Genomic DNA, 24,641 nt, shown 5'->3' with positions numbered 1-24,641 from the left:
GGATGGCATATACAAGAGAAGACACTCAAGACAGTCTAGCCATTTTGACCCTTAGCATCCACTTTGGATCCCATGGACATTAAAATGAAAATGAAGGAGCACGATAAACAAGTCTAGGACCACAAATTGGATAACTTAGATAAAATGGACAAAATCCTTGACAATCTACCAAAAACTCACACAGGAAAAATAGATGATCTCTAAAGACATGAATAAATCTTAAGTGCATATTGCAAAGTAAAAGAAGCCAGTCTGAGAAGGCTATATCCTATACCATTAGAATTTTATGACATTCTGGAAAAAGACAAATATATAAGACACAGTAGAAAGATCAGTGATTGCCACAGTGAGGTGATAGGAGTAATTGTTTGATTATGTGAAGAACAGGAGCATTTTTAAGGTGGGAAAGTCCTCTTTTGTTAATGGTGGCTACATGATATTGTGCTCTTGTCAAAAACCCACAGAACCATAGAAATCAGAGTGAACCTTAATGTACGTAAACTTTTAAAAGTCATTTAAGATGCCATTATATTCAAGAAGTGATGGAGGATGTGACAAGAGAATCTAACTGAATTATAAATTTGTGAAATAACTTAGCTGAAGGGATGGGGGTAAGGTGATGAACTAAGTAGCTGTGGAATTGAGTGGCCTGTAAGACTAAAGCAAAAAAAACTGTACATGTGTACTATACTCTAATGATAATGTGTTTCCTGCAGCGCCATGATTAGCACAAATACTGCCATACATGAATACAGGAACTGAACAACAAAGTGAATGGATGGATGGACAATGGATGGTGGATGGTGGAAATGTTACAGTGTTACAGGTTTTATAATGTTAAAGTGGCAGTTTACAACTAAGCAAGTGATAGACTAGAAAATCCATATGTTACTGGATTAGTATCCACATGTTGGATGCTAATCTAATCATAACACACTCATGTTTAGCATAAGATACACAGTAGATCCTTGAACAACACATGGTTAGGGGACCGACTTGCTGTGCAGTCGACAAACCCATGTATAACTTTTGACTTCCCCAAATGTTAGCTACAGTTGGCTATTAGCATCATAGATTCAACCAATGCCAAATCAAAAGCAGTATTTTTGATCCAAGGTTGAGACTCTGCAATTGGAATATCACGCTTGGAAATCCAAAATACTGTTTTTGATCTGGGTTGGTTGAATCTGCAGGTGCAAAACTGTGGGATACAAAGAGCTTACTGCATTCATTGAAAAAAAAAAAATCTGTTTAAGTGGACCTGTGCAGTAAAACCCATCTTGTTCAAGGGTCAACTGTATACACACTGTTACACACAGAAATGTTTGTAGTAAGTTTATATACACCTGTTAGTAAACACATATTTACTCCCTTGCTCTGTCAGTTGAGAGGCCCTAGAAGCCATGACACGCCACTGTACAAAGAGCATACCTAGTGTCTAAATCTTGGTTCCAAACTCTATTCTTCAATAAAAGGAACCAGAGGAATGGCTGATTCTGTGAGTGTGGCTAGAAATATACAGATGGACTGGGAGAATCTGGTACTTCCAGAAATTAGGGAAGTACTAAAAAAACAAAACAACAACAACAAAAAAAACACCTCACTTTGTAAATTGTCAGAGGGAAACTAGAATTTACTAAAAGAGCTACTGATCGATGACTATGTCTGAAACAACTTGAGCAAGAAAATGAATAAAATAGTATTGGATCATAACTCAAAGTATAAAATAAATATCCATGAGTTTATGCTGAATAAACATACGATTTTAAAAATCAAAGAAACGTGAGGGGGAAAGGAACAAGTTTCTCATGCTGAAGAATTCCACATAATTTTTGGATACACCAACCTCAATAAGGAGTATAACCCCTTACTCCTAAAAATTGTGCATCATGACTTCATTCCAAAGAAAACAGTATGGAAAAAGAGGGGGGAAGAGACTAACTTTACATTGGGGAGGCCTAACAAAATACTGCTTCATCCTATACTCAAGGTCAATGTCAACAGTGATAAATCATGCTGATAAAGACACACTACATACACTTTACCAATACTGCTCAACATCGTCAAGGTCATGGAAAGTCTCAGAAATCATCAAAGCTAGAGCAGTCTAAGGAGACACTACAGGTGAAAATAATGAGGTGTCTTGGATGGGCTCCTGGGACAGAAAAAGACACCTATTAAAAACTAGGAAACTGTGAATAAAGAATCGACTTTAGTTAGAAGGATATATTATGATAACATCCATTGTAACAAAACCTGCCAACTAACGTAAGGTGGTAATAACAGAGGAGAGTAGGTACAGGGTGTGTGTGGTTAGTCTCTATTTTTTTCTCAATATTTTTAAAAATTTAAAGTGGTTCTATGAAATAAAGTAGATTTCAAAGAAAAAAATAATGGTTTGTCATTGAATTTAATGTTTCCCTTTTGCTTAAAAAATATAAAATATTTAATTTCATGAAGTGACACAAAAATTAATAATCAAATATAATTAATTCACTATCTAGTTTTGGTCTATATTAATAGAAATTCAGTGTAAAGGAAAATTGAAGCAATGTGTTCAATTTTTAAATCTCAGATAGCAGGGATCCCATTACTTGGATATTTGAAAAGCATGCTTATTGTTATTTTTCACTTTGGTCTTCATAATTGTGGACACAACTCTTCACTTTTCTTTTTTATGTAAAAGTGGTATATTTATCGTAAATTGGAGAAAATCTACAATAATATATGATTGAACTCTTTGAAAAGGAAAAACATAAATGATTCTTTTTGTAGTAAACTCTTAAACTCTCAAACAAAATTTAAGAAATATACATAAACAATAACTGGTTGGTTGACAATTAATGTCTAGTTTGCAATTTGTTTTGTATTGCTTGTCACAGATCTTACCCTCCAAACACCTTGGCAACCCTAAAGATCACCTGACTGAAGTGTGTTTCCTCCGTCTGATGCACAGCGTGGTGAGTATAGTTAGCAATATTGCATCGTACACTTGAAAGTTCCTGTGAGAAGAGGCTTTAACATTCTCACCATAACAACAAAAACAAAAAGGTAATTACGTGAGGTGAAGGTTGTGTTAACTAAACTTATTGTGGTAAATATTTTAGAATATCTACATGTATCAGATTATTATATTGTACACCTTAAACTTACACAATGTTACATGTCAATTATATCTCAGTAAACTTGGTTACAAACAGCATTGCAGTGTGAATTCAAAACGAGCTGGGTCCTATAGTTCAGGTATAAAACTAAACATCACAAGGTAAGATAGGTAAGATGATGATGCCCGGCTGACCATGGCTGAGTGTTGGACAGGAGATCAAAAAGCAGAGGACATGTTGCCAGCAGGTATCATGCACAGCCAACTGACCATGATTCCCAGGAGACTTCAAGGTGTCATTGGAATACACTCTGCAGGACACCAAAGGCATACCTGAGAGGTTCATAGTGACTGGGCATTTGGGCCACGACAAAGGCTCAGACACTGCGTGTGACCAGAGTTACGTATAGAAGTTGGAATGAAAGGATCCACGCATAACATGGAACATGAGGTCTGCAAACACTTCAGAGGCGAGCTGAATATGATTTCCATATGTGTACCAGTATGTTAACCAGCCGAATTAGGACCCGGACATTCTTAGGGTGAGATATACGCTCAGCCACCAGTGACACTGCTTACTTCATAGACCAACACAGTTGAAGACTTGGGGACTGGAAGACTGATGCCAGCCACCATTAGGGAAAGAAATCAGAGTCCATCATCACGTCTCCTGCTCTGAATCAATTTCCAGTCCCAGAGTTCCTCCAATGAAGAGACTAGCTCACCTGGAAGAAGGTCCTACATCACCACAATTACATGGGTTTGCTATATAGCTATCCTTCTCCAGAAAGACTTGCACCCATAATCTTCCATAACAAAATACTGTAGACAGGAGATCAAACAGCAGATAGTATTTCCTCATAGTTCTGAAGTCTGGGAAGTCTGAGATCAAGGTGTTGGCCAATTTGGTTCTCAGTGAGGCCTCTTTTCCTAGTTTGTAGAAGGTTGCCTTTTCTCTGTGTCCTCGCATAGCCTTTGCTCCATGCCTCTGTGTGTGTGTGTGTGTGTGTGTGTGTGTGTGTGTGTGTGTGTGTGTGTGTAGAGAGAGAGAGAGAGAGAGAGAGAGAGAGAGAGAGGCTCTGTTCCTCTTCTCATAGATACACTAATTATACAGATCAAAGCCCTACCCATGTGATCTAATTTAACATAATGAGTTCTGTAAAGATCTTATCTCTAAACACCTTCACGTTGGGGTTAGGGTACAAACACAGGAATTTTGGAGGACTAGTTCAGTCCATGGCCCAAAGCAAAGACATATGAGAAAAAGCCCAGTGCAGAGACCTTCTCAGAGCTGTTGTTTAGAGTCTGGGCAGACACTAGGGCACTCTGTTACGATGCAGGTTCCATCGTCTCTAGTCTGATTGACCCACCTGGGAAATGTGTGCTTTCGTTGCCTCTACCGTAAGCTCTTTTGGTTAGAGTTCCAGGTTTTCAGTTCAGTGCTGATGTTCTATCAGAGACACACTAACATTTATTCTAAACCAAAAGCTAAGCCTGCCAGCAAGTGTTTTGAGCTCCTTATGCCAGCATATTCCTTGTGGGCAAATTCCAAACCACCTTGTATATTTATACTGGAAGGAAACCACATTTTCATGGCACCAATCATTCTTGCTAGATGTCTTCTGTGTGCTCAGCACCTGATCCACTGGCTTCATGCTACAGGATGCTGACGTGTGCGAGTGGCATGCAAGGGCTCCTCACTCTGCCGTATGACTGCCCAGCTCCCAGACGATCCTGTGCAGGACCTGTGTGCACAGGGTTCTTCCTATATCCCTTTCCACTTTCAGGACCGAGGTACTTGTTTCCCACCTGCTGGGAGTGTTCATTAGCAACTGACAGCTCTCAGCTAAGCCCTTCCCAAGGCAGGGAATTGGGTTGAGGAAAACTGCCTAGCCCAAGGTCATGCTCCCTTCTTAGGGGCAGGCCACATCTAATCAATGCTCCTGTGAGTGCCCAAAGGAGGCCACTTACCCTACTGCAGGAAAATATAGAAGGGCCAATTCAGAACACTCCATGGTGGCTAAGACCCTTGTCCTGACTGTGTCACAGTCCAACCTCTGCCTGTGCCCAATTCTGTTTCCTCTAATTCATGGGTGTTGATTCTAAGAGCACTCCCCAGTAAAATTCCCACATGCCAACAACATCTGTCTTACACGTGTGCCTATGGGGGTGGGGAGGGCAAAGAGAGGTGATGTTTATCCCCTTGCTTCCTGCCTGCTGGTCTGTGGCTTTCGGCTCTGCCCTCTGGCTGGGTCAGGACACCTGTTAGATGGTCTTTCCACACAGCCATCTGTGTGAACCCAAGACTGTCTCCATCTCTGCATAGCTTCAGGAGGGCAGGCAAAAGTTCCTCTTCTTGCTAAAATGAGCGGCCGGTACAACCTCTCTTTTGTTTCCCTAAATTCCACCCACACCTTTATAAATAGTCCTAAATTAATCTCAACTTAGACACCCAGGTTTACTGTAATTTTAGTTTCAAGATGGAGTTCTGAGTGGTGTGTCTATTTTCTTCTGATATGGACCTTATCTGGAAACCCACAGAGCATTTGGTTTACATTGTGCAAAGGCTATTTCCCCATCAGATAGTAACAGCCTGTGTTCCTAGAGCATAATTTTGACAGCCTTGTATGCCCAGGCACAGCAGAATTCAAAAGAAGAAAAATGAAAACTTATTGAAAATGATAGTTTCACTCCTGCTGAAAGTCTTACCTGAAACCTGATATGCTCCCTGTCCACGATGTGCTTGCTACTTGTACTTAGCTAAGAGCCTGGGGTTTTGCACAGGAAATAATATGCTTTACTTCAAAAACAGATTGCCCTAAAGGGGTACATTATGTTCTAAATCAGAGTAGGATTTGCCACGTTGATAGATTCAACATCAAAAGGCAGAAGTGTAACTAAAACCTATGATGCGTTCCCCTTTCTAAACAAAATGGCAGCCATTACAGCTCACCTGGATTAAGCAATGACAATAGCTCACATTCGTGCAGAGGCAGGTTTTCCCATCAACTATTCCATGAGAGAGATTTTTTTTAATTTTATAGTTGTGGAATGTGATATTACATATACTCTTAGACAAGCCAAGGTAACAGGAGTGGTAAAAATGGAGCCAAGAACAAAGTTTTTCCTGGAAACTAAAAATATGAAGTACAAACATAACAAAATACTGAAAAGACACCCATGCAGAATCAAACTGCAGAGTTCTTGACACAATAAACGTAATCTGCTGTAACTGTCATTGCTATTACAGATTTTATTCCTCAGATACAAACAAACAAAATAAAATTGTACTATGCAGATACAGACAGACAGAAGCTTTAATGCCCCAGTCAAATGAAGTTCAATAAGGAAAAATAATATCTTAATTATACCATGGGCTTTACCATTTTAATTACTGTCTAATAAAGGCTGGCCTCTCGATAACACATTCTTTAATCTTCCCTCTCTATCATGTTTAAACATTAATGCAAGAATCACATTAATTCACTCCTTAATGTATTTTTCAGTCATCATCCCTTTTCAAGAACATTTATTACGTGTTACTTTTTCTTATAAATGATTCTTTCTCATTTTGATTTTTATGAATTAGCTTTCAGAAAGAATGTAGGAAGTGTGTTGAAGTTATGGGAATCTCTAAAATTAAAAACCTTTGGCACCCAAAGAGTCAGACTTATGAAGCTCTGGCATGCTTATAAGATAATATTTTCCCCAAAAGATGGCACTAGGCCACGCCCCTTAAGAGGACACTCTGGGCACTGAGATGAGTGAGTCTGACGCAGCCAGACTAGAAGGTCCTTTTTCCTTTTCAGGAGGTGCATTGGGATGAGGCTACTCAGATGGGGTGCCGATCCAGCCTGTTGGGGTTCATCTCATCATTTTATCTTACGTGAGTAGATCACACTAATGTCCTAATATTTAGTAATTTGATTATGAATTTTGAACTCCAAAAAACCCACAGTTATACTACTTCCTCTATATAGTTTTTCAAATAAAATACTCTGTCTACAATCTGAAAAACTGAAACACATGCTAGCTGACACACTCATCAGGTTAAACCTCTTGTAATAACCTGTCAATTCAGTCCGATAAATGATGTGTATGTAACTATTTTATTTTTTACAGAACAAATTGGTTAATCACCTCAGTATCCTGAACAAAAAATATTTGCAGTTTTAATGTTAAGTTAGAGTAACAGGGACCAGAAAAATACAGAAGGAAAATTATAGGCAATCCTCTGAATTTTTATGATTACTCTATGAGAAAAAGGAGGGGATATATTTGTGCCTTCTATTATCATTGCAAAAGGATGATTTTGTAATTTAGACTGAAGATATCATAATTTTAGCACCATTCTAATTAAAGACTGGAAACAAAAGAAAAGATAGCTTTTGGAAACTATAGTGAAAAAAGAAAAAACATTTATTTTTTTCAGAGTAGTAAATTTTCCTATTCCTACACTAGTCAGTGTTGAACTTCCATTTGTCCACTTAATACAATTATAGGTATTTTATTTTTAAGATGAGTTAATGCCTCCCTTTTCTAAAACCATGCTTTGTATGAATAGTCAATTTACTTAAGAATTATCACTTCTAATCCTTTTTGTGCAGGTTTACAAACATTTTTGTTTAGTGGAAAATTGTCTCACTTGTGTAATATGAAAATACAGTTAGAAATTTTTATACAACAAATAATTTAACATTATTGTATCTTAGAGAACTGTAATTACCTACCTACCACTCATTTTAATTAAGTGACACCTCTAGTTGATCTTACCATTAAATATTGTAAATAAAATAGCATGCTGAATAGACAATTAGATCCATAATGGGTGATTGTTTTTATGGATTTATTTCACTTTAAGACAAAATGCATAGATATGTCACCTATCTCCATTCAAAAGTTCAGTGCTAATGATTCCAAATTTTAAAAAATACTTAATCAAAATTACAAACTTCATAATAAAAATGTATTTGCTAAACTTAATATTCATATAAATTTTTGCAACGCACCTCTAAAAACACATACACCTCTCATATATGATATAAAGCAAAAGTTTAGCTCAAATTGCTATATTTTTCTACATCTGTTTACCTTATCAAAATTAAAAATAAATAACATCTGTTATCAAAAATCCCATTAAATCAATCTTTAAATGTACAACTGAAGTGAGTGGTAGCAACCCAAATGTCCATAAATGAAATGAATTAATAAAGAAAATGTATATACAGACAAAGCAATATTATTCACCTCGTGAAGGAAGGAAATTCTAACACATGTTGAGAATATTATGTTAAGTGGGATTAGCCAGTCACAAAAAAGACAAATTCTGTATAATTTACTTAGCTGAGGCTCTTATAGTAGTCAAATTTACAGTGACAGAATAGTAGAATGGTGGTTGCCAGTTCAGGGGGAGGGCATACAGAGTTATTGTTTAGTGGGAATAGAGTTTCAGTTTGAGAAGATGAAAACAGTACTGGGGACGGATAATGGTGATGGTTACAGAACATTGTTAATATATTTAATGCCACTGTATTGTGGGTACACTTAAAAATGGGTAAGATGATGGCAAAAAATTATTTTAAGAAACTTAACCAACACAACAGACTGGCTTTTAAACAAGTTTAAAGTTTTATCAATCTTCAACAATAAGGGAGATCAGAATAATGGAAAATAGGAGTCAAAGAAGTGAGTTTGGAGGGCTTTACAGTCCTTCGAGAAAGTGATAAAAGGGCCACATTCAGGAGTTTCATACAGTTACTAGGTGTACAGAGCACAAGTCACAGATACGAGGATGTGCAGATAGCAAAGCTTTGGGAAATGCTGAGTGCATTTGCAAAGAGGAACTGTGTTTCTAACTTTGAAACAACCAACTGGAGCTGTCAAGCAAAATACTGCCGGTATGATGATGATGCTCAAGCATTGGAGTTAGAGAGTGATTGAGCCTTTTGCATTGCCCTTCTCCATCTTGATTGGCGTTCTGGTATAGGAGGTATGAGTCATGGGGGAAAGGGAGCAAACAGGATAACCATGGGAGAGGTGGGCTCTTTCTGCCTTGACTCTTCATTAAAATAGACCTTGTCCTTGAGACTGACCTAGCATCTCCATGTCCTCAGGTTGGGCGTATGTTTTCAACTAGCTACAACAGTTTCAGTACCAGCAGATCAGTGATAAAAATGCCTGTAGACTTAGAGGAAAAATAAATTAATTTATCTCTATGTTGGGTGAAGAATAAGGAGTTTTATTTTCTCTTCTTTACCTGGCAAAGGTTGCGTTTCTGTGACTGTGAGGGAAATAGTATAATTACGTAAAATGCCTTTGTACAGTTAATGAAAGTCTGCATTTAGTATTATAGTCTCATATTGGGAGGAAAATATTCTAAGAAGATCATTATTATTTTCAGTATATACCTCAGTAAAATCAAATTAAATGCACTAACAATTCCAAATTAAGTTATGTTTTCATCTGCAGACTCAGTCCTTCCAGTTTCTAGAATTAAGAATATACGAGTTTTCTTGGCTTCCTGGATTAATCCATGTCAGGAAAAATTATCTGATTTTGGTAAGCTTTTTTTTTTTTTAAGATTTTATTGGGAAGGGGAACAGTCTGTTTTTCCCAGGGCCCATCAGCTCCAAGTCAAGTTGTTGTCCTTCAGTCTTAACTGTGGAGGGCCCAGCTCAGCTCCAAGTACAGTCGCTGTTTTCAATCTAGTTGCAGGGGGCGCAGGCCACCATCCCATGTGGGAGTCAAACCAGCAACCTTGTTAAGAGCATGCACTCCAACCAACTGAGCCATCTGGCTGCCCTGATTTCCATAAGTTTTAATAAATTTTGATATCTTATATATGTGCAACCCTTATTATCAAGTAATTAGCTTTTATATAGTTAACCACATTGATTTAATTCAGCTTCTAAGACAAATATAAATTTGGACAAATATGAATGACAAATTAGGTAAATAATTTCCTTCTTGTTCATTTATGTTTATATCAAGTAGCACAAAGACACACAAAGTACTTTAAATTTATCAATAACTTTTAGTAGTTATTCCATATTAAGCAAACTGAAAACCTTGAAAATGAGAAAGTTGAAATTAATTTTATGCCCAAGTTAAAAATTTTTTGCAAAATCAGATGAAGGAACTAAAAGAGGTTTCATCATTTTCACACAAGTGCTTTTCAAGGAGTAGTAATTCAAATAGAGCATTTTAAATGATGAACATTCTCTCATCTGTTCCTTCACTTGCAGTGTCACACCAGCAGAAAGCATGGACATGACAAACACCACCTCAGACTTCATCCTCCTAGGGCTGTTCGAGCACACAGCAGCCCACCTACTTCTCTTTGTGATGGTTCTGACAATTGCCTTCTCCTCCCTAGTGGGCAATGCCCTCATGCTTCTCCTGATTCACTGGGACCCCCGGCTCCACACGCCCATGTACTTCCTCCTGAGCCAACTCTCCCTCATGGATGTGCTGCTGGGTGCCACCATTGTGCCCAAAATGTCTGCTGACTACTTGACCGGCAAGAAGTTCATCTCCCCAGTTGGATGTGGGCTGCAAATCTTTGTCTCGCTCACGCTGGGTGGTGGAGAGAGCTTCCTTTTAGCAGCCATGTGCTATGACTGCTACGTGGCTGTTTGCCACCCACTGAGGTACCACATCCTCATGAGCTGGCCATTGTGCCAGAGAATGACTTTGGGGTCTTGGTTCCTGGGGGCAGCTGATGGGCTAATGCAGGCTGCTGCTACCCTGAGCTTCCCATATTGCAGTGCTCATGAGATGGACCATTTCTTCTGTGAGGCCCCCACTCTGGTGCATTTGGCTTGTGCTGACACGTCTGTCTTTGAAAACGTCATGTACATTTGCTGTGTGTTGATGCTTTTGGTCCCTCTTTCCTTCATCCTGACCTCCTATGGTTTCATCCTCTTTTCTGTTCTCCAGATGCGTTCAGGAGAAGCCCACAAGGCTTTTGCCACCTGCTCCTCACAGCTGTGTGTGGTGGGACTCTTTTATGGAGCTGCCCTTTTTACCTACATGAGACCCAAGTCCTACAGGTTGGCCAACCACGATAAGGTGGTATCAGCATTCTATACTGTCTTCATCCCTGCGCTGAATCCCCTCATCTACAGTCTGAGGAACAGCAAGGTCAAGGGAGCCCTGAAAAGGTGGCTGGGGAAATGTGCTGCCTTAAGTCATGGCTAAGATTACATCAATTTGCCCCAAATGTCAAGGCCGTACAAACTGGAAGTGTGGGATTTCATAGAAAGAATATATATATATATATATATATATATATATATATATATATATATATATATAAATTTATATATTTATATATATTTATATCTACATCTGGCTTTTTTGTTCCTATTTTACTTTGAATTTTATAAGGATCTCCATGCTATGGGCTCATTTGACTAAGTTGTCATGTATAAATCAAGTTGTGGGTTGTTAAAAATCTGTGAATCACAAATCTGCAATAAAAGGTGTCTACACCACACCCCACAATAAATATTTATTTAAAGAATGACCTAAGTAGTCAAGCAATTGTGTAGATTGTTGAAATTTGTTTTACTTGAGGTATAATTTACAAACAATACAACACTCACATGTTAAATGTATATTTCATTCAATTTCAATAACATATGTACTTGTAATTCACACTCACTATCAAGAGACACAACTTACAAAACTCCGGGAAGGTCCAACATGCCCTTGTCCAGGGATACATGAACCCCAGACACAACCACTGGACTGATATCTCTCTCCTTTAATTTTTTAGAATTTCATATCAATGAAACCTATGGTAGGTATTTTTAAGTTATTTCTTTCTCTCAGTTCTATGTTTTAAAAGATCCTCTCAAATTTTTACATGTATCAGTTATTTGCTCTTTTTTATTGTTAAGTAATATTCTATTTTCTGAATATACTATCATTTGTTGACCTACTATTTTGTTTATGGACATATGGGTTATTTTCAGTCTGGAACTGTTATGCCTAACACTGCTATTAATCTCCTCTTTGTGATCACTGTTTTTACTTCTTTTGGTAGATACGCGATTAACATTTTAGTAAACTGTTTTTCAAAGTAGTTGTTTGATTTTACACTTCCACCAGCAAAGCACAAGTACCAGTTGCTTCAATCAGCAATTGCAGGTAAAGTCAACCTTTTGCATCTTAGCTATTTTAGTATGGTGTACTAACTCATTCCCACTTCAATTTTCATTTATCTGATGACTAATGATGTTCAGTACTTTTGCAATGGCTCATTGTCTGTGTGTATCTTCCTTTATGAACTATCTTTTTCATCTTTGAAACAAAAAGATATTTCCAAAGCAAACAGAACTTGATGGTTGGTGGTTATCTAGTAAATAGTATATGATGTTCATAAAACTATTTGAAATATTTGACATAAAATATGTTGGGTTACATGTTATTATACTTTTCTGACAAATCTGTTTTTATTTATTTCTAAAAGATTAACATTTTAATTAAACTGGATGTTTATGTAATACATCCTTTCCTCTACATCCATTGGCTTGAGTTGTAACTTTATTTCTTTGTTTGCTTTAGTTATACATTGTAACAAAATATTCCAATTCCATTGGTCATTGAAAAATCTGAAACATTTTTTCTAGTAGGTAATTTTTATCCAAAAGAGAAGGATAAAAAATAGGTTACAAAATTTAGGGTTTGGTGTTCAGGATATATTTCTTATATTATACTGGTAAATGAGTGTATATAACTGCAACAATTTTCCACCAATAAATTTGACACATTTAAAGAGGTTGTTGGTTTTGCAAAGAGAATAATTTATATATTTATAAATCTAAATCCATGCTTAGATTTATGTGTTCTCCAAAGACTAAGCAATTAAATACAAAATCAACTCTAAGAAAATAGTTTAAAATAAAATGTTTAGAAGAAGGAGATTTGAGTTCAGGTGGTGAACACATAATGCAAAATATAGATGATGTATTACAGAATTGTACACTTGAAAGCCTCTTCAATAAATGGTGCTGGGGAAATTGGAAAACCACATGCAAAAGAAAGAAACTAGACTGCTATCTGTCACTATACACCAAAATTAACTCAAAATGAATTGAAGGCCTAAATATAAAACCTGAAACGATAAATTGCATAGAAAAAAGCATATATACTAAACGTTGGGTTCAGAAAGGATTTTACGAATTTGACCTCAAATGCAATGGAAGTAAAAGCAAAAATAAACAAATGGGACTATATCAAACTAAAACGCTTCTAAACAGCAAAAGAAACCATCAACAAAACAAGGATGAAACCAACCAAAACAGAGAAGATATTTGCAAACAGCACCTCCGATAAGGGGCTAATATCCAAAATATATAAAGAACTGATACAACTCAACAACAAAAAAACAAACAATTCAATTTAAAAATAGGCAGAGGGCCTGAACACACTTATCCCAAGAAGACATACAAACAGCCAACAGAAACTATATTTTGCCGTGTATAGTGCGCTTCCATGTATAATGAGCAACGTCTTTGGCCTAAACTTTCAGGGAAAAAATCTTTTGTTTCCATTTTTTAATTCAAATTTTTATTTGTTTATATTTAAGTTCTTGTTTTTGTATTATAAAGAAATTTTAGCATTTATTTTTAACATATTGTGATATAAGAAATTTTATGTAACAAATAATTACAAAACACAAGGACTGATATGAGGCACAAGAAATTTTACGTACAGGTAATATGATATTTACACATCATAAGCCAAGAACTCTTCATTGTTACAAGTTCATCATAAGTTCAAGAAAACCAATTATCATATTCCAGGGTATTATTTCACATAGGGATATCGTTATTGATTTCTAGAGTTACATTTTTAACTCATAAACATAAATAAAAGAATTAAATACATTTATATAGATATGGTATTAGTATTACCCATGTATAATGTGCACCCTTATTTTTCCCTTACAAATTTGGGTAAAAAAATGTGCGTTATACACAACAAAATACGGTATTTGAAAAAATACTCAGTTTCATTAGCTGTTAGGGAAATGCAAGTCAAACCCACCTCACACCTGTTGGAATGGCTATTATCAACGCAACAAGTAATAACAAGTGCTGGAGAAACTGTGGAGAAAAAGGAACCCTCATACACTGCTGTGGGAATGTAAATTGGTACAGCCACTGTGGAAAACAGTATGGAGGTTCCTCAAAAAATTAAGACTAGAATTACCATATGACCCAGCAATCCCTCTTCTGGGTATCTACCCAAAAAATCTGAAAACATTTATCCATAAAGATATGTATCCCTATGTTCATTGCAGATTTATTGATAGCGGCCAAGACATGAAAACAACCAATGTGTCCTTCCATAGATGATTGGATAAAGAAGATATACTACATACACACATGGAATATTACTCAGCCATAAGAAAAGATGAAATAGTTGCATTTTCAACAACATGGATGGATCTTGAGATTATTATGCTAAGCAAAATAAGTCAGACAGAAAATGTTAAGAACCATATGACTCTATTGATATGTGGGATATAAAACTGAAAGCAACAAATGAACAAAACAAACAAACAAGCAAAAACTCATAGACACAGGCAACAGTTTTGTAGTTACCAGAAGGTAAGGGATGAGTGGGACTGGTAGAAGAAGGAAAAGGGGTCAAATCTGTGGGGATAGAAGGAGACCTGACTCTGGGTGGTGAACACATAATGTCATATATAGATGATGTATTACAGAATTGTACACCTGAAACCTATGCAACTTTGCTAACCATTGTCACCCCGATAAATTTAATTAAAAAAGAAATCTACATAATCTTATTAACCAATGTCACCTTAATAAATTTAATTAAAAAATAAAAATAAAGAAATTATTTAATTTTTTTTACCTTTTCATTTTACCTTTGCTTAATCTGAACCTGTCTTTCGTAACTTTTTTTTTTAGTAGCATTTTAGTTGGAACTGTTTTCCTGTCACATGGAATAAAGAGAAGAATGATCTAAAGAAGACAATATCAGGAAGCATGGGACAGATCCAGTTCTGCAGGCTCCCAGGGTATTTTCAAAGTGGAATTTACATACTTTAGAGGAAATGCTAACTGAGGAATTTATCTTAGACCTAAATGCCATGCTTTAGATTTTGTAATGGAGCTTGGTTATTTTATTGTATTTTAAACCTTGTTTTCCTAAATGCGGTCAAACTTTTATCAAAGGATAATTTCATTAAAACTTTATTTCTATAGTCTTTTTAAGATAGATTAAGTAGATTAGGTAAACCTTCATGGGGGGGCTGTAAAAACAGTTTACATCGTCAAATAACTATAATAACAACAATAAGATACAATAAAATAAAGTATCTTTCATTCATTAATCACTTTCTGACTGCATTTTGCCTAACATTTCATTTTCATTTTCTCATTTAATGTTCACTATAAATGTATAAGGTTGGTTCAATGTTCTCATTTTTGAAAAATAGGGACAAGCTCATCAGGGCAAAATCCACCTTCACGTAGAACTCAGCTGTCCGATTTTTGAAAGCTCGCACTTAGGAAAGGGCCTGTCACAAAAGTAGAACAGACACGCACACGTTCCCTTCACTTCCATCTTCAGTTGTCCCCTGGTAAAGCAACTCCTCATGTCACCCTTTCTAGGACAGCTGTGTTTTCTCCCCGAAGCAATATGCAGCAGTACTTCAAGGTGATAAGTGTCCTCCTGCTTCTTCTCCACCCTCCCAAACCATTTATCCCCCTCTTTCCTGAAAACTCTCAGCTACTGTGAAGCAAATTCCTGGATTGAGGCCTCACCCCATGCCTCTCAGTCATTCAGGAAGAAGTGACATTGAAGTAGACAGCTGAATGATGTGAAGAGTGGCCCGCACCCGGCGGAAGGGGCAGTTTGTGAGCCGTGGAGGTGCCAGGGAGCCCAGCATGTTAGATGTGAAAGGGCTGGGCGGCAGGCTCCTCTCCTGGGCATGCGCAGTTTAATGGGCTGAGAGAGCAGGGCCCTGGGGATCGTCAGGGCGCCGTGTCAGGAAGGGGTGAGCAGGTCACCCTCCAGGCGCAGAAAACACTCATGAACACAGACAGTGAAGCCTGTAGATCGAACACAGTGTCCTGACAGAGCAGTCCAGTTCTGAGCAAGACAGAGAAGCAAAAAAGAGAGACTTAAAGAGAGCAAGTCTCCAAGAAGAATTTTATATGAAATCTTAAGATTGCAAGCTTAAAGCCCTGAGAAATGGTGGGAAAGGGTTTATGTGGAAGAAAAAATATGGATGTGACAAAGATGCAAGGCAATGGCATGTATATATACGTATTTTAATTTCATTGGAAATAGGAACTAGAGGTAGGGAGATTTTTCAAAATGTAAATGGAACGGAATGTGCATTGAGTATCACCCAGAAGATTATTTGCATCCTCAAAACTGTTCCAGAAAGAAGAACATTGACTAGAGGAAAAAGTAAACTTATGTAAGGAGAAATTGGAGGCAAACAATTACTTAAATTATCATCACTGTGTTATAATACTTTGAGTTTCTATCTATCCTGGGATTGTATTAGATCCTTACCCCTAAAATTGATGATGATAGGAATGCTAAGGAGATCAAACAATTACCATGGAGCAACTTCCTGCCTTTTCCCCTCCCCAGTGAAATTTTTTTAACAATTTAGTGAGTTAATATTCCCATTAATATTCCCACTTTGTAATGATCAGTAGCAAATCCCCCTAGGGGCTCAGGGAGTATTGCTATAGAGTCCTGTGATCACCTGCAGAATAAATGGATCAAAGGGTATTTGCCTCCAGCTCTACCTCCCACTCTCCTGTTGTCTCTTCCAGGCCTTACCTGATTTAGCCAGTTTGCTGGCTTCAAGTAGAGCGCTGAGGCATGTGGTTGCTGCTGAGCCCATGCAGGTCGGTTCACTGGAAAGAAGACATTAGCAGGGGTATTTGGGGGGCAATCCATGCCACATGTGCTGTGTGGCACCAGAAAAAGGAGTGACCCATGTATGGAAGGCATTTACATGGGTGGACTAGAAGGATGTGGTGACTTGCATGTGGAAGAGGGCACAGGTAGAGAGACGTCAGGAGACTTTGGATTTCTGGCTTGGGCAGTTAGTTGTATTCGTTGGTGCATAAGTAATTGCAGTTTTTGCAATTATTTTTAACCTTTTAAACCACAATTACTTTTGCATCAACCTAATAAATGGTGGATCATTCCCTGTTTCAAGAGACTTACTTGGGCACAGTGAGTGTGAGGTCCCAGGGAGGCACTAACCACAGGATTTCCTTAAATTGGAATGACAACAACCAGAAGTAGATGTAAGAGCACCTTGAGATGATTCTTGGGGGTATGATGCAGTGCCATGAAATGTCAGAAAAGCAAAAATAGTCAATTAAATGTCAAACGGCATGTATAAAATGAAACTGTCACCAGCTCTGCTGATTGATTTCAGAATCAGGAGCTTGCTGTACTTTCTCACACATGCCTGTAGGTGTGGGCCTAGGTGAGGAAGCCAGGCCACACAGGCTCATTCCACAGGCTGAATTGCTTGCTGCTCTGCAGACAGCATCTGTGGCCAAAGTCACCAGGCGGTGAGTGAGTACAGGGTGTGCTTCAGACGAACCATTTATTGCACTTTGCTGTACTCAGATTTTCTCAGATCCTGAGTATTATTCTCTCTCTCCTTTTTTTTCTCTATCACTACTGTAGCTTAAATGCTTATTTAAAATATAAAGAAATGGTGATAATGATGATGATGATAGAAATAGTAATATAGTCATTATAAAAATAATAACAATCAAAACAACAATAGTAATTATTATTTCTGAGTACTTACTATATGCTAGGCTGTTCTATGTCTGTGTATACCTGTGCATGGATGTTTATGGGCACATGCCCTGTGTGTGTTGTTTAATGTGTCTCATTTAATCTTTAAAACAACCCTGTTAAGCATGTACCATTATCATCCTGATTTTGTAGAAATTCATTTCATACATAAATTTATGTCCCATTGGTATTTTGTGTTACAATGAGATAAAAATGAACTATTTTAAAAATACTGTATTTGCATTAAATTTTCTTGTTTATCTCTTCAAAGCATGTGGAAATTTTTAGCTTATGTTGTACTTTCTTAATATAATTATTTGAGTCAATAACAAGCTCACTCCTAGGCTAGGGAATATCTATCATACAGTTACAGTACGTGTTTTCCACATCAACTCCTTTTAACAAGTAATGATTGTACCCCATCCATATTCAAGGCAATTCAATGTCTGACTCTGTCTCTCCTATGAAATTTCATTACAGTTGAGTGAATTATCAATAACATCCAGTTATCTTGAATCAGTTACACACCACCAAGTATGTCTGATGTTTGAAGTTTTATAATAGAGCATATAATTATTATATCAAGTGGATCATTCATTTTATAGGTTTTTCGAAACATTCAAAAAATAAATGCAGCACTATCATATAGTATAAAACATAAAGGGTTATATCAGTCTTCATATTCCCCAGGATTTCCATATCAACCACTTTTCAAAATAAATATTTTTCAGGAAGAAATAATTTGGTGTTTTTGTCTTTTGTCTTACAGTCAAAATTTTAATGTAAATACAATGTAGGAGCATATAAATAATTGAATGAATGTGTAGTCTTATCAATATTTGTGAAAATTTTTCACCTAGTAAAACCTAAATGTAGATAAATAATCTGTGAGTTTTATCTATATACTGAGAGATCTGGTGGTGAAAAGAAAAAATAGTTTTGAATCTGATTAGGTCAAAATGAACAGATACAGTGTGCATTTTAAGAACCTAGATAAAGGCAAAGTAGTAAGAATGAATTGAGTGAATCTGAGTAAAGGGTGCAAAGGCCTTTCTTTTCACTGGAAAGGCGGGTTGGGATATGGCTGTGTTGATAGCTAACAATGACCTCTAAAATGATATCATCTTCTGTGATTAGCCTCCAATCTTCTAGAGAATAGAGGGGTGTAAACGGTGTGTTACATTTTTTTTCTCACATTTAGCAGTACAAAAAAGGAACATTTGATGTCAGATGGCCAGAAAGAGACTTTACCTGGAATCAGAGTTGCACACATGTGGGAGAGACTACAAGACATGGGACATGTGTTTATTCCACTTTTTAACTTAGACTGAGGAAGCACACCACTAGAACATTCCTCTTTGGATTCAAGATTAGATTTCATTCAAGATCCTGGATGGCATAGATGTCATTTTATCCATCATTGCATCTCATGGGAGGATATTCCAGACCCCTAGTTGACTGGTTAGGCAAAGAGTCATGAAAGATGTAGAAACTTCAAGTGATTCATGGAAGTTGGGAGAAGGAGGGAGAAGTAAGATGACTAAGATATTAGAGAATCTATCATAGAATGCTTCCAATAATTGAAAACAAAATATAGACATTCTTGTGGAGACAACACAAACTCTCTAAAAAAGTAAGTATAATTAATGCATGATTGAAAACTTTTGATGTCAGAAGCCATAGAAACACAAGTCAATAATTTTTTTTTACCATTTATTGAGAACCTACAATGAGCCAGGGACTCTGCTAAGTAATGGGGATTCAATACTAAATAAACATCGTTCATGCTTCTTAACACTAAAATGGAATACTACTTTTTGAATGAGGATGACTATAACAAAGTAAACCATTAATGGAAAAAGCAAAACCAAAGGGAGAAAATGATTCTAGACAGTTGGAAAAAGTCAACAAGTTCGGATACAATGATACTGAATTTGAGTTGTCAGTAATAATCATTGATTTTAGAGACTTATTTATCATCAACTAGTACATGGGGGCACCACTGCCCTTAAATCTGAATCTATGCCTATATCAAATTATCCTGAGCTATGGGATAAATCAGTCAAGACAGCCAGAAACACTTACACAGTCATTCATCTGCAAACCTCATTCATAGGTTGACTTTTTACAATTCTTGCAATCATAGCAAAACAGTGTTAATAGTCTACAGAATTAAAAATAGAATTAAGAGGTTTGTTTTATAATAAAGAATCTTACTATCCCCAAAAGTAAAGTTTTAAAAATACAAATTATTTTATCAGTGACATATTTTTACATTTATTTCCCAAAAGGTGAAAATGAGTTTATTTTATTGAAACTTATAAGTAATTGCTAATGATGGTAAATAACGTTTTACATTTTTAAATTTATTTTTGATGACCTTGCCATTTCTTGACAATCAGAAACCTGGATTGTATTTTTATAAATTTATAAATTACAATACACACACACACAGATAGACAAACACACACACACACACACATACTGGAGATGCCAAAAATACGTATACAAGTGGACACTTCGGTCAACGTTGCTCAAGCAGTAGTTCACTGTAATCAGAAGTGTCTGGATGCTGATGGTAACCACTTTGAGCACCTCTTGCAATTGCAGAAATCAAACATGACTTGTATTCATCCTTTGTTATCGGTTTATATTGAGTATTACAATTTTCATACAGTTTTCTTTTCTTAAAATGTGTATACTTTTTTTGGTACCGTGTGTGTGTGTATGTGTGTGTGTGTGTATATATTTATATTGAGAGATAGATCATACATACTGTTTGCACAAATAATAGTAAAACAAACAGTTAAGTACACACCACCCATGTATAAATAATATCATAAAGGAAGTATGATTCTCTACATAAAGAATTAATATAATTTAATATATAGAAGTTAATAAAACTGGCCAAAATAAAATATATTCTTACATTGATTGTTGTTTTTGACTGAATATAAATCAAGGTTAAACTAGTTTTTTTAACAGCATTTTATTACTTATCATATTTGGAAGACTTAGAAATAATAGATTTTAATTTTTTAAGCTTTAGCTACATGAAAACTCTGAGAGAAAATTGAGTTCTGTTCCCATTTATTTATTCATGTACGCAACAAATACTGAGCAATCTACTTGGCACTATTCTAGCCATTTGCCTCATATGAGGAGCAAAACTAAGATCTCCCATGGTGGCGTTGAAATTCTCGTGGTCCAGAATGACAATAAACAATAAATATAGTTCATAGTTTTATTATTTAGTATGGTAAAAGGTAAAAACTCATTTGCAAAAAGAAATCAAAAGACAACATAGTATGGAGGATCAGGAAAGTGTGGGTGAATGGTTGGGAGTATTAAGAATTTAAATAGAGTGTTCAAATGTAGTACTCTGTAGAAGGTGACATTTGAGAAAAGACTGAGTTTTGCAACTCTACATGGAGTTAACAGCCCACTCAGTATACTGAATATTATCAGTTGATTAGAAAAAATAAATATCCGCCTTGTGAAACACGCCAACTTCAAAGGCTGATGGAGAGTTCTCTGACTTTAATTCAAAAATATGCATCACTTCCGCTTATTTCATTATGTAGCTAAATGTGAATAAGATTGAGATTTACACTACTTTTTCTGCCTTATCTATTTAGCTCTTGTTTGTTTATTTTTCTCTTTTTAGGTACAAGAGGAAATTCATGATGGGAACTGGGAATCAAACATTCAGCAGTGACTTCATTCTTTTGGGACTCTTTTCTTCATGAACAAGTCTGGTTTTCTTCTCCTTTATAGTCATCACATTTATTGTGACTGTTACAGAAAATACAGTCAGAATCCTCCTTGCCTGCAGGGACTCACGGCTCCATACTCCAATGTATTTCCTGCTCAGACATCTTTCTTTTATGGATATCTTGCATAGTTCTAACATCGTTCCCCAAATCGTCACTGACTTTCTGTCAGGCAGCAGAACTATTTCATTTGCAGGTTGTGGCTTTCAGATATTTCCATCCCTCACCCTCCTGGGTGGTGAGTGCCTTCTCCTGGTCCCAATGTCCGATGATCGCTATGTAGCCATCTGTCACCCCCTGTGCTATCAGATTCTTATGAATGATGATGTAAGCCTCCTCACGGCTACAGGGTGCTGGTTTGTTGGGACTGTCAACTCCATAGTTCACACAGCTTATGCACTTCACTTTTCCTTCTATGGCTCGAGAACTATTGCTCACTTTTTCTGTGAGGTCCTGCCATGTTGAAATTGTCATGTGTGGACACAACACACTATGAATGAGGAGTTTATGTAAGTGGCATCATTTTCCTACTCACCCCTTGCTCCCTTATCTTTGCTTCTTATGTCCAAATTCTCCTTACTGTCCTTCAAATGAAATCACCAGAGGCACAAAAAAAGTCATTTTCTACCTCTTCTGTCCACATGATTGTGGTCATAATGTACTGTGGGCCACTTATTTTCATACACATGAGACCTACATCATACCACCCTCCAGGCCAGGATAAGCTCCTGGCAATATTCTATACCATCCTCACACCCACACTCAACCCACTCATCGACAGCTTTCGAAATAAAGATGTTCTGGATGCAATGAAAAATATGCTCAAAAGTAACTTTCTCCATAAAAATAGTAGGAAAAATTATTGAAGTGTGTGTTGTCTCTATTTCCATAATCAATACTTAGAGGATATCTATTGCTTTTTTACAATAGGCATCACATGATTCTGGGCAGGGTCTGTAAAACTCTTACACCACTAATGCAACTTGCATATTTCCAATACCCAATCATATTGTCCCAAAGCAACCTGTGCATGCTGTCCCCGCATGACCAAGGTGCGGTGTGTACAACCCCTGGGGGAGCAGGTCTCTCAAGGCAATTATCCCATGAGCTAAGCGGGAGCGAGGTAGTTTCACTCAATTAACGTTCCTTAGCATAATAGGGTGCTGGACATTTGAAGCATGCGTCAGCAGCTTCCAGAAAACATTGGAGGAGGGGCATCCCTCCTAGTTTCAGAAGCTAACTCATGGGGGTCCCCGGGGTCCCATCTGGCTTAAGTCGTCCCTCCCTTGAGGAAACTTACTCGTCTTTGACTGCAGACCCAGCATACTGGGACCAAGAGAGGAAACCTATAAACTCAACCCCTAAGAGGGACAACCCCGCAACCCTCTTTCCCTAAGGAAAGGATGGTAGGGACAAATGGTTAGGATGCTGTGTGACAACAGATATCTATTATTTATATATCTGGAAAGAAATTCAAAGTTTCTATCTCTTTAAGTATGGAAAAAAATGAGTATTTTCAAAACCCTGGTAACGATAAATAAAGTTATCACAGGTAATTGGTTTATAGATACATACATCTGAAAATGTATTGTCCCTTCTATGTTACCAATTATAATCACCAAAGTCACTTACAAGATGTCAAGGATGACCCAAGGCTTCTAATTCCCTCCCAGTAATATTGTAGCAAATTGTAAAAATGCTCTTTTATAGTACAATCATAGTATATGGGGCATATCTATGTTGAGACATGTATCCATATAATTTTTGTATTTTTATGAAACAGTAAAATTCTATTTCAAATCTTACAGTCAGTTATCAAACATCCATAGGTGGAATGGTTGAAGGTGGTCACAAGGTACAATCCTCCGGTTATAAGGTAAATAAGTCCTGGGATGTTATGAACAACACGGTGACTGCAGTTAACAATGCTGTATTGTATATTTGAAGGTTGCTAAGAGAGTAAACTTTGAAAGTTCTCATCATAAGAAAATAATTGTAAGTGTCTGGAAGTTAACTAAACTTGTTGTAATCATTTTGCAATATAAACATAAGAGGTGTGATAAAAAAATATGGTGAATGTTTAAATTTTTAAAAACATATCAGTAAAAGATACATTGCCATTAATCTGCTTCAAAATACTGCCCCTCGCTTTGAACCATTTATCCCATTGTTCTTGCCATTTTCTGAAGCAGTTCTGGAAGTCGTCTTTCGTGAGTGTCTTTACTTCATCCTCCATCATGACAACGCTCCATGTCACACATCGCTTCTGGTATATGGCAATTTCTGTCAAATAAAAACATTACGATGTGTCTTCATCCAAGTTATACACTGGATCTGGCACCGTAAGACTTCTGGCTCTTCCCCAAAGTCAAAATGATTCATGACATCGAGGCAATCACAACAGCGCAACTAAAGACACTCACAAAAGAGGACTTCCAGAACTGCTTCAAACAGTGGTAAGAGCATGGGATAAGTGTGTTCAAAGTGAGGGGGAGTATTTTGAGGGGGATTAATGGCAATGTGTCTTATTGTAATTTTTTTTTATTTAAACATTCACCGTATTTTCTGATCACACCTCATATATCAAATCATTGTTTCACCTGAAACTAATACAGTGCTATATGTCAATTGTATCTCAATAAAACAGGAAAAATTTGAATGCATTATTATCATTAAATAAGTAACATTTATACAGTGTATAGTATGCTATTAAATGTGTATTATTTAATACATGACATTTATGAACTAATAATTAGTTCATAATGTTAATGTCACTGAGAATAACATCTATTAAAAGTTATTTAATATGTAACATTCATATTCTATTACTATGGGCTCTAAATATATAAACTATTTAATTTTGAAATGCATGATCCATGCTTTGTTGCACAATGAAATAAGCAAGTATTGCAGAGAAGAATGTTCACACATCAGTTCCGTCC

At 36.6% G+C, this 24,641-nt stretch overlaps 2 protein-coding genes across 2 annotated transcripts; both read left to right on the top strand.

The window, feature by feature from the left end:
• Positions 1-10,366: 10,366 nt before the first annotated feature.
• Positions 10,367-11,302, top strand: LOC109437610 (olfactory receptor 2T33). Its single transcript, XM_019716937.2, has one exon. The coding sequence runs from the start codon at positions 10,367-10,369 to the stop codon at positions 11,300-11,302; it is 936 nt and encodes a 311-aa protein (XP_019572496.2).
• A 10,307-nt stretch (positions 11,303-21,609) lies between these two features.
• Positions 21,610-22,565, top strand: LOC141567349 (olfactory receptor 2AJ1-like). The gene is given in 2 exon segments (XM_074314094.1): positions 21,610-22,147; positions 22,150-22,565. Coding segments are annotated over 2 exon segments (954 nt in total).
• Positions 22,566-24,641: the final 2,076 nt, after the last annotated feature.

The sequence above is a fragment of the Rhinolophus sinicus genome, linkage group LG10 (assembly GCF_036562045.2).
Source record: "Rhinolophus sinicus isolate RSC01 linkage group LG10, ASM3656204v1, whole genome shotgun sequence".
In the NCBI taxonomy this organism is placed as follows: Eukaryota; Metazoa; Chordata; class Mammalia; order Chiroptera; family Rhinolophidae; genus Rhinolophus; species Rhinolophus sinicus.
Note: the sequence above shows the minus strand (reverse complement) of the source record. Positions and strands in the feature narration are given on the sequence as shown.